At 39.7% G+C, this 12,015-nt stretch overlaps 1 protein-coding gene across 4 annotated transcripts in view; it reads right to left on the bottom strand.

Annotated features, from left to right (window-relative positions):
• Positions 1 to 12,015, bottom strand: part of nbeal2 (neurobeachin-like 2) — a 227,775-nt gene that overhangs the window by 156,419 nt on the left and 59,341 nt on the right. For all 4 annotated transcript variants that reach the window (XM_072570079.1, XM_072570081.1, XM_072570082.1 and 1 more), the window contains exon 2: positions 221 to 315. In XM_072570079.1, coding sequence (XP_072426180.1) covers positions 221 to 315 — 95 coding nt within the window. The remainder of the gene's footprint in view (positions 1 to 220; positions 316 to 12,015) is intronic.

The raw sequence follows: 12,015 nt of genomic DNA, 5'->3' as shown, positions 1-12,015 counted from the left end.
GACAAGATCACTTCTCAACCGCCAAACTCTAATTAGATACAAGTCATGACTTAGATAGTATTTTTCTTAAAATGCAGTGAAGTGTCCCTGACCATAATTATCATTGCACAGCACTGATGAATGAACAATCAATCAATCATAAATTTAAGAAAAAGGGCTGCAAGAGATTACGGAGCAGAAAATTAAAATGGGATAAAGACATTTTACTTATTGCACTCACCTTCGCTGCAATGGTTCATAAGTGTTGACATCAATAATTCGTTCAAAGGAAGTGACAAAAGCTTCAAGCCATTGTTGCAGATAGTGAGGATCTTTCTGCAAAGAAAGCACAAAAATTAAATCAAGTCCTCAGGATTTCAATTTGTACTCGGTTTTGCTCCTTTTGACCTTACACACAGGACAGACCGGTAACACTGGCAAATTTCCTTTCCTACAGTGTGTTTGATTTTTAAAAAGAGAATCTGATGTCTTTATGGTCACTTTTTCTAGTGCTAAGTTTTAATTTACATTTTAAAACAAAGTATTGGCAAGTTTCAAATTGCTGTGGTGGAATTGTGAACTCCCGAACACAGATCAATAGTCTATGCCTCTGAATCATTAGGACAGCAACACAACTGTAGTACCATATGCCTCATAATATCTAAGGTTTGCTTTTCTGCTCTCATCTGCACTTCAGCAATGTAATCACGGTGTCAGCCTCACACTCAGACCTCAATTGATTTAACAATGTAAGTCTGTGTTGTATTTGGCTTGTTCACTATCCTCTCAGACGAGTTGGTGAACAGGTTTAGCTCTGCTTTGATCTTGGGTGGGGTCGAATTCACTCACATTTTGCACCTGCCAACCTGATAGGACTTATTCCTGACCTGGACAACACATAACTGTAGAGTCACATTGCTAAATACTTGGCTTTTAGTTTATAAAATGGGTGAGGTCTTGTCAGTGTGCTATACATTTTCAATTAAATTTCTTTGAAATATTCTGGGTGTTCTTATGGACCTTGTCAAGATATTCATGTTATGGATTCTGACAGAAGAGAACTTTCAAGAACATAGTAATTACCGGATAAATAAAATCCAGTCTGAAAACATAGAGATCAATTTATTTCACTAACCAGCATCCTGGTAGTTGTATGATACAACAATTATGGAATTGTTAACTAATCATAGTCCTGTAATAATCAAAGCATAAAAAAGGAGACTCAAAAGACTATGCAGCCTGCTTTGTTTAAACTCCAGATTCCCTGACAAACCAAATACTAGTCTATCCTAACATTAAGAAAATTCAATTGTGAAGCAGTCACTGCAGAAACTGATTTATTTCAATTAAATGGACACGAAGTGATGAAACTCCAATAGTTAAAAACGCGACAGAAACCATAAACCTGATATTAATGCAAAGAAGGTTTTGAATTGGGCATGATGTTTGCAACGTTTAGAAAAAGTCAGAAGATCAGTTTCTCTAATTTGTACTTGATGCGGGCAATGCTGATATGAAAATATGAGGATCCAGGAGCCAAGATACATTTACAAAGAGCGAAGTCAGAAGATTCAGTGATGCTTCCCTTAAAACGTGTTGGGTGCCATCAAAAATAGGAGGGACATACTTTTCCCAACAATGACAGCATTATTATCTGCTGTTGTCACCAATGTTACATGGTTACAAGTGCCTGAGAAGGTGAGCTGCATAACCATTCTGTTCTGTTGGCCTTAAATATAATGCAGGAAATGGTTAATGACCTAACTGGGTCAGAAGAGTAAGTATACTTCTTGATTCACCAACAACATATGATGCAAACGCTTCCACATCCATACTCTCTTGCCAAACTTACTCCATTACACCATTTCTCACATTCAGTTCAGTTTCAGCAGCATCCAGCCTTCACTTGATCTGCATTTCCTTCCCTCCAATGTAACTATCTGCAGTGTATTGCATCTGATAGTCACTCTCACCCAACACACTGTATCCAGAATTAATTATTAAAATTCACTCACAGTGATTAATACATGCCTCTTACAAAAAGATGAGAAACAAAACAGAGGATGAGAGAATGCCCTGACACATATTGTACAGCTAACAGTTGAGGAAACATAATGGAAATAAAATGGGACATCAGTGCCCCTCTCAGTTGGAAATTGAGAGACAGAGAACTTATTGGTGGTAGAGTGCAAGTCTCAGACATACATGCTGATTTTATTTCATCATGACTGATGTATGATAAGACTAAGGACTGTGTTTTTCAAGAGTGTTGCTTTGCCATGACTAATTCATAGATTTTGTTTTCCCACAAGAAAAGTCATCAGAGATGCATAGGGATCATTCCTTAGAGGACCTCCTTCCTTCTCCGAATGCACTGTCAGACGATGTATGCATCAGTGCAAATATTCCCACCTCAGTGCAACCAATGGAAGAGTTTTGTATTTTCCAGCTGGTGATTTACAGTTCAGAAGTGAGCATCAGCAGAAACTGGCAGCAGGGAACAGCTGCAGAGAACTGAAGAGATGGAACACACTACCATTGCGCCACAAGAGCCCTCCAAAAGCAATGATCCGCCTCTGGGCCAGGAGAGCCAGGTTGAAGTCCAGAAGTGTGTATTAACATTTCTGAACAGGTTGATTAGAAAATATCCATATTGCCCTTTGTGTCCTTCGCAGTGGGACACAGACACTAAATTCCAAGGTCATCATGAAGGAGAATATTAGAGTCATAATCACAGAGATGTACAGCATGGAAACAGACCCTTCAGTCCAACTTGTCCATGCCGACCAGAAAAAGATGTACAACAGACATTTAGCAAGGTGAGAACAGATATACTACACACACACACTCTCACTCTCTAATAATGGACTGAATGCATTTCAACTGAAAGTATAGGATTACAGATAATTGAAAGATTGCTTGCATGCAAAGAGTGGACAAATCCATGGAGGTTCACACTTGACCGTCATGTTTATAATGGCCAAGACCACAACTATGGCAAATATACCTTTACTTAAATAGGATCAAAAGTTGCCTCACACAGAGCCTTACAAGGCATCATTCATCTTTTCTTCACCAAGCTGCTCTCCAAAAGGATGTCACTAAAGAAAGGAACAGGGAAATGGAACTTTACTCAAAATGTTCCCACTTCTCATCAGTTGCCCCTCCACATCCTACCATGCTCCCTCTCCCCTCTCCTCAACCAGTATCTGACATGCTACTTGATCTCAGATGGTACATTCTATCCTGGCACAGGTGGAGGTGGCACAATCTTTGGCAAGGTAACAGGACAAAAGCACTTGAATTGTCAGCCAAAATATCAAAATGGCCTGCCTCTATTTTCTACTTGTGAGACAAGACAAAAAGTGGTCTAAGTAGTATAAGTTTAAGCAAATCCAATTCACTAAAGATATTTATATGGAAGCTTGACAAAATATTGCAATGTCAAGTCCCCTTTTCTTCCAAAAAAGATGCCACGCATATTTTAATCATTAAAAAAAAAATTTTTTTTAAACCACTGAGTCCTGTCGAAGCTGGATCATTAAGTACATTCGAGGCTGAAATAAACAGATTTTCAATCAATCAGTCACAGATTCAAGGGGCATGCAGAAAAGGCAGGTAAGTTGAGTTCAGAACCACTCAGTTAGCCATGATCTCATTGAACAGCAGAGCAAACTCTATGAATGGACTACTTCTGCACCGATATCTTATGGTCTTAATAAGAAGATGTAGCATTAATGCCAAGGTCATCTCTATCTTTAGCCCTCGCCACTACATAGTGTTGTGCAAGACAGAACATGCCACAATGATTATGGATACCCTCCCAGTAAGAAATGAAAACATGCCCAGACTAATCTAAGCACCTAAAGCGCACAACCCGATGTCAGACCTGATTATACAGTGACACTACTGTATCTCACTGGTGGTGACAAGTCCAGTTTCCTGTAAGCCATGATTTGGACATGCCGGTGTTGGACTGGGGTGTACAAAGTTAAAAATCACAACACCAGGTGAGGGTCCAACAGGTTTAATTGGAAGCACACTAGCTTTCGGAGCGTCGCTCCTTCATCAGGTGGCAGTGGAGGGCTCAATCCTAACACACAATTCTGTGTGTTAGGATTGAGCCCTCCACTACCACCTGATGAAGGAGCGACGCTCCGAAAGCTAGTGTGCTTCCAATTAAACCTGTTGGACCCTCACCTGGTGTTGTGTGATTTTTAACTTCCTATAAGCCAACCCCAAGGTCTCCAAGGGGATTTTACAAGCACTTAATGGGATAGAGTAAGTAAACCCAAAATAACATTGCCCTTGTGGTTTTGGAAACAGAGGACAATGGTACAGGTTCAGGGTTGTGAGGGGAGGTTTCAGCACATTCTTAAATAATGGTTGGTCATAGCCACATGAAGTTGTCAAGCTGTGGAGGCACTCGAGACAGCATTAGATGACCACACAGATAGAAATAATTGCACAGATATGGGAAAGGGCAGGAGGTTGGTACAAGGTAATAGAATGGTTGCAAGTTTGATGAGCCAGGTGTAACAATTCTATGATTCTGTGAAGAAGGGAGACTGAGACCAGGTCAATTTGAGAAACAATACAATGTTGTAATGGGAAGACAATGGTATTGACTTCCTGGTTTGATATGGCTTACGGGAGCTCTCTCATACAGAACGGTCTTCTTGGAGTTCTGATGAAGGGTCACTCAATCCGTAACATTAACTCTGACTTCTGTCCACACAGGATGCCAGACCTGCTTAGCTTTTCCAGCAATTTCTCCTTTTGTTTCTGATTTCCAGCATCCGCAGTTCTTTTGGTTTTTATTCAACCTTCTTGCTATTGACTAATGTCAGGAAATGTGACATTATTAAAGGATAGATAAATAATTGCGCACTATGATTCATTTACAGGGAATTTATTTCAGATTCAAAACAGTACAAAGCACCCTAATCTATGAGGTGGGACTTGTTCCTGTAACTTCCTGACTTACAGTTCAGGAATATTCCCTTCCTTTAAATAGCAGGTCCTGTTGTGGGAAACCAATAAAGGTACCTGCCCCTTTGCTGCCACCTTGGAAGGAAGTTCTGGGCAGGAAAGCCGATGGTCAACTATTCCTAACCTGGTGCCAATAAGAGGTTGTTAAATCATCAATTAACAATCCATTAAGAGCCTTATCTAACCATTAACCCAATTAGCTGTACTCCTGATGGGCAAGAGGAGGCAGCATTCCCAAGTATAAAAACAGGGCGGCTTTCCTGCTGTAAACGGGACTCAGTTTGTCTCAAATAGAGAATAATCTGAAGCATACACAGAGGCAGGGGAATAGCCATTTAATGGCATTTGATTCTGAACCCACCTTGGACTTTCATCTGTGATTCCTCACTCCGAAAAGGTCATTTCCCATCCCAATGTCTTTGGGTCTTCACCATTATTGCACAATCAATAGTGGTGAAGTACACTGCCACACACAGCTGAAGCCAAACAGTTCAGGTGAGCAGGATCTTGCCGTTCCCAAGAGTGAGTGACTGAGAAATCATTGGGTTGATGAATACTAGATTGAGCAGGCTCTCTTACTGGTGGGGGATGTCGTACTAAGATGCCCACGCCTCCAAACATAATAAAAAGGAAAAGTATCAGTTACAAGGTGAAAGTGCTACTGTTTAATCACTTGTGGCATTTAATGGAGAAAAGAGATTATCGGAGTTCTTTAAATAGCAATCAAAACTGTTAACGTAGACATAAGAGATGCTAAACTGAGATTAACAGCATAACTTTAAAGATGGAAGGACAACCTGATAACACTGATAGAACACAAAATAGATTATTTTTAAACAAAGCCAGTGAAACACAAAGGCAAAGTGGTTGTTAACAAAAACAGAAGCTAGTGGAAAAACTCAGCAAGTTCGGCAGCCTCTGTCAAGAGCAATCAGCATTAACGGACCCAGGTAACTGGACCTGAAATGTTAACTGATTGTTCTTCATAGATGCTGCCAGACCCGCTGAGGTTTTCCACCAACTTCTGCTTTTGTTTCTGATTTACTGCATCCGCAGTTCATGTGGGTTTTTTTTAAAGTAGTTGTTAAACCTTAATAAATTAGCTGTGAAGAGTCATCTAGGCTCGAAACATTAGCTTGTTCTCTCTCCATGGATGCTGCCTAATCTGCTGCGATTTCCAGTATTTTTATGTTTTCAGTACAGATTATGTACAGTAATTTGCTTTTACCTTGACAAATTGCTTGTTAGGTGTCAGCAAGAGTATCGTGCTCAATACTTTATAGCAACTATAGGAAGAATCTGAAGGCCTTGAAAAGGTTGCAAATAGGATTTTCCAAGATGATATCAGGGTTTAACACATTCAATTATCCCAGTGAAGCTGGAATTGCTATTTTTAAAGAACAAAGTAAGTTAAGGGAAGATTTCCTGGGGATGAACAGGATTTTAAGGGTATCAAATAAACAGGAACAGCTGTAAGTTTTTTTATATATTTAAACTGTATCACGACATGCGATAAAACCTCTTGCTTAATTCAAAACCAGCAACACAAACAAGATTTATCCAATGTAGTAATCTGTGAAAATTCGATAGGCCAAGAACTAGTAAAAAAAATTCTTCTTCTTCTTAGGGATTTCTGCTTCACAGGTTACTGATCGAGAAAGGTACCTTTTAAGAGAATATTTTTCGGGCAGGCTTTTCACATGCTGGGGCTTGGCAGTTCTCTGCACAACTGTTCAAATTTCCCCAGTTCTTATAACCTCAAAGCATTGGATTATGTCATTGGCTTTTAAGGTTGTCAATATACGAAATTCAAACTGGATCGGAGTTTGGTATTTTTCAGGGTATAATTTAAACTGGCCTAATTCAAAACTGTTCTGTCGTTTCCAGGCAACCAGACAATCAAGTTGTTCAACCCAAATGTTACATTCTATTTCTTTTCAGAACATTTGGTTCTATCAGGTAGTTTTGTTGCTTTTAATTCTCAAAGTTACAGTACACCCACCCTCTTCATAACAACTAGAAGATTAAAAAGGTCAGCTCTAAATGTGTGGAATCTGCTCCCAAATTTGAAAAATATAGATTTACCACGGCTTTCATAACAACGCATGTCCCAACACAATTTACAGGCAATGAAGTACTTTTGTAATGTTGACACTTTTGGAAACACAGCAATCAATTTACACAGAGTAAACTTCTACAGATGGCATGTAAAAATGGTCAGATAATCTGGTAACTTTAACAATGTTTATTAAGGGTTAAGTATCAGCTAAGACACAAGAGGAACCTCTCCTGCTTCTTTTTAAGATACCATGTGATCCTTTAGGCTTGCCTGGGAAAGGAGATGGAGCCTCAGTTTTACACCAGACCTGAATTGTGAATATATCAAGTAACGGTGCAGTGATTAACTGAATTCTTTTTAAAGAACTAATCGGTGGACAAGATGTTGTTATTGCATATTATCATGGTTTCTGAAAACATAACATTGGACAAAAAGAGGTGACTGCTTATTTTACCGTGGTTCAAAACAACCATACAATCAAGATTGACAATCTGCCCCTAAAACACTCAGAGTATCTCAGTAATCACCTAATTACAGGTAAATCAAACTAACTGATCAGCACAACATTTGTAAAATAATTATCCATGGACCAGTGGTTTCTTTTTCACTTGTCAATGATGGGTTTTAATGATTTATTCCAAAAACTGGAGTTCACATTATAGTGTACTCAAGGAAGTGAGTAGTGTCCCTTTGGAAGGGAGTAATTTTAGGTGATATTGTGTTATGTCTCATGGTTGTATGTCAGCCCACCTTTAAGAGGCATAGTATGGCAACACACCTTCAAGAGACAAGCTCAAGATATCATTGTATCATAGCATGTGACCTGCAGATCAAATTTCACCTTCTATTGGATCACTTGAATTATGACATGCTACAAGAAGCATCCTGTATAACTTGAGCTCAATACTGGCCCAAGCACTACAGGCCTGAGGACTGAATTATTTGCGTACAATAATGAGCTGTAATAACAACAACCATCTGTTGGATTCTTCAATACTATGTCATCTACACCCAATTTCTTACGTTACAAGTGATAACATAATCACTGGCATTGGATAAAATACCCTGAAGGCATCAGATGGGGTTTTAAACCAGAGCCCCATATGCTTTACCAAACGGTGTCTCAGCGGGTGAGGTCACAAACTCTGATTTGTGTCTTCTTGCAAAATTAGATCCCTAGGATTGAGAGTGGTACCTGACCCTTTGGAGGAAGAAGCACATGCATCCCTAGCAGGCCAAGTAGAAATTCAACAGGGTCCATTTTAAAGTTTTAAATCAATGAATTATGAAATATAACGGCCTCCCATCCTCTCCTGGATGAGTGCATGGGCAGCTCAACCTTTCTGCCGAAAGGCTCCCAGTGCTTTCGGCTGAAATGTGGGAAGATGATGGCATTATCATCATGTCACCAGCGTACTAACCCAAAGATCCAGGCTAACTCTGTGGGCATAAGCTCAAATCCCACCTTAACAGATGTTGGAATTTAAATTAAATTTATAGATGAGAATGGTCTCAACAAATGGTGACCATAACAACTATCAATGATTGTTGCAAACCACCTATTTCACTAATCCACTGGTTTTATCATAACGTTACATGTGACCCCAGAACCACAGACTTCTAACTGCCCTCTAAAGTCAAACCACCCAATTCAAGACTAATTAAGAATGGATAACAAATGCTGGTTTTGCAAGTGACACACACAACTCATGAAATAATGCAAAAAAAGTGGGTGTGCTCTGAAGAGCTTTATTTCAGAAAACAGCACTGAGTAATAAGCTCTTAGAAATAGCTGATCTCATCACCTTGAGCATAGGGTGCAGCTCAAATGTTGTGTAATGCAAATTATAGGAAAATATTTGGCCAGCAGAGTTTAAAAAAAAAGAGAAAGGAGAAGGTACCAAAAGGATATAATTACTGGATGATTTTCTTCAGCAATATCATACTTATGGCACTGGGCTGTCCAAATTCTGATACGTCAATTGAAAAACTGGATTTAACAATCCACAAACTGTGGAAAGGCATCAGGAAATACGTGACAAAAAAAAGTGACGACATTAAATTTAGAGTCTCATGGTCTCTGGCTCTTCAGGGAGGGGACCTATCACCTGGCCTGACTTGCATGAGACGCTGCCCCACAAGATATGAAATACCTTTAACTCCCCCAGGATAATTTGGGATGGTTAATTAAAGCGTCCAAGTAAACCAATGATAAAATGAGAAAATGAACAGATGCTTTTCCAGGGGAGGCCTTAACCTTGTGATATGATCACTGGGCTGTTAATCTGAAGACTGAGGTAATGTCTGAGGTGCCTGGGTTTCTATTCTGCCATGGCAGATGGTTGAATTTGAAATCAATAAAAATAAAAATTCAGAGATCAGAGTCTAAATCATGACTATGAATTCATTCTTGATTGTTGGCTTACTAACCTCCTTTCTGGAGTGAAACTGCCATCGTTACCTGGTCTGGCTTACATGTGACTCGAGAACCACAGCAGTGTGGTTGACTTTTAACTGCCCTCTGGGCAATTAGGGATGGGCAATAAATGCTGGTCGAGCCAGCCATGTTCACATTCCCTGAATGATTTTATTTTTAAAAAAATCATCCTCTGTCCGTAGGTGTAAAGGACATGTCAGACTTCGCAGGACAGAAAGTTAACTCAAATGGTTATTTCACCCGACACCAGCTTTTCATTTCCAGATTATTTTTTAAAAATCTGAATTCAAATTCTCAAATGTCTTGTGGAATTTGAACTCTAATTCTGTGCGTTTGCCAGCTACTACAAAAATGAAATACTGCAGATACAAATACTGCAATCTATTAAAAAATGTAGAAATACTGGAAACTATCTGCATGTCAAGAATGAAGTATCTGTGACAACTTTAACAAAGAGCAGAATGTTGTGCTTTTCCTTCTAAATGTGGCAGTGGGTGAAAAGTGGGACACCACCCATCACCCCAAACAGGAAAGGCCACTTGATCCTGTGCTCATTGGGTAGTCAAGGGATCACCTGTAGCATTTTCACTGTTCTTGGAAGTGAACCAGTGACATCTCACTCCATCGAACTGGCAGTTGATCAAAGAACAGAAGCCACTGTGACCCAGTGCTGCTTCAGAGGCTCAGACTACTGGGGCACAACAACATAGGAGTCCAGAACCAGACTGGCAACTTTTATATGGAGTGAGTCATGTGGTGAAAGTGGACCACAGGACTAAGGAGTTATCCTCATGCTATCTCATCTATGCCACCCCATCAAACTCTAAATCAGGGCACACAAAGACACCTTTCCCACAACAAATCTGTGTCAAGAAGGATCTGTGGCGACTGTAAGAAAGGGCAGAATGTTGTGCTTTTCCTTCCAAATGTGGCGGTGGGTGAAAATTGGTATACTGCCCATCATCCCAAACAGGAAAGTCCACCTGATCCTGCTCTCATCAGGTACTCAAGGGATCGGATACTCAATACACCCTGCCCACAACAAATCCAGTAGGCAGGTCAGTCCATTAATGGATGCAGTGATTTTAGGTCGTTATTAATTGAAACCTTTAGGAGATTAATTGATGGCAGGGCAGGAAAGCCTTTCCAGATATAACTTAATTCCTGTGATGGCACAATGGCTAGTACCCCCCAGTGCTAACCTGCCTGATGAATTTTCTCACCCAACACCATCCATGCCGCATCTCGGGCGGATAGAGTTCCACCCAAAGTTTCAATGTGATAACCTTTCATCTGGGCCAGGAACACAACCACTGTACACTACAGAGCGCTACTGATGCAAATCACTCACTTAGTGACTTAGAGTTCAAGACACTATTTTGTGGTCTTGCAGCACTGTCCACATCCTCAGATCAGAAAGTTCTCATCTTAGAATCGTCACTTAAGTAATTCAGAAGGTACAGGGTTTTTACATCTTTACAATGACAATATTGAGAAATCTGCATGGAAATAAGCTCAAGACAACAATGTAATACAGAAGTCTTCTGAAGAAGTCCCCTTTAACTATACACATAGCACAAAAGGATGCAAGAAAATTCTTTAAAATGCCAAGAAAACTTACGATAAATCACAAAAAAAATTGATCATTGTGAACTGTGTTGCAAGGCTGTAAGGACATCAAAATATGCAAGTGCTATTTAAAGTGTTCCAATATAGGAACAAAGCAGTCAATTAGCACCTAATAGGTTTCAAAAACAGTTCAAAACAAAATCAATGTTATATTGATAAAACAAAGGACTCTCCATAATACAATGACAGTGTCCTATAACTGGGCCAAATATCTGGGTTCAAGTCCCATACACCCAGTCACATATTTGATCAAACATATTTTTTTCTCAATTACATTGGGATCTCTCGGGAATCTATGGTGCAGTGATAGCATTCTTACCTCTGGGCCAGAACGTTCAAGTCCCACCTTGGGTGTGCTGGCCACAAGCACATATCATAACATGTCCAAACAGGTTGACTCAAAATAAGTTAAAAGGTGCCTTGCAGGTCTTAAAAAATGCCTGGACAAGATGACTGGGTTCAAGTCCCACTTGTTTCAGGGTGTATTATGAACAGGTTGATTAAAAATATCTATAATTATCAAATAATTCCACACATGCCACTGACCCTCCAAGCTCACACCCAGGTGATTATTGAACTTTGTTCAATCTGAGGCAGTGATTGTTGACCAGTGTAGTAAACAGCATTAATCACAACAGGTGAGCACAGCCTGGCACGTGCACAGTCATACTTAAGACCACAAAGTTAAAGTGTGGATTTGATATGATTCACCCCCATTTTACTTGCTCACCCTTTTGCCCATTTCCTCAATGGTTTGAATTGAAGATTAATTAATCATCTCTTTATTGATTCTCTCTTCAGAAATATGAAACTCTTACCTGTTTTTTTTGACTGAGACAGTAAGCTGATGCACTCCTGACAGATGTAAAAAGATTTCACATCACTACTCTAAGAGGGGTTGATCACAAACTGCATTGGG

Source organism: Chiloscyllium punctatum, chromosome 5, assembly GCF_047496795.1.
Source record: "Chiloscyllium punctatum isolate Juve2018m chromosome 5, sChiPun1.3, whole genome shotgun sequence".
In the NCBI taxonomy this organism is placed as follows: Eukaryota; Metazoa; Chordata; class Chondrichthyes; order Orectolobiformes; family Hemiscylliidae; genus Chiloscyllium; species Chiloscyllium punctatum.
Note: the sequence above shows the minus strand (reverse complement) of the source record. Positions and strands in the feature narration are given on the sequence as shown.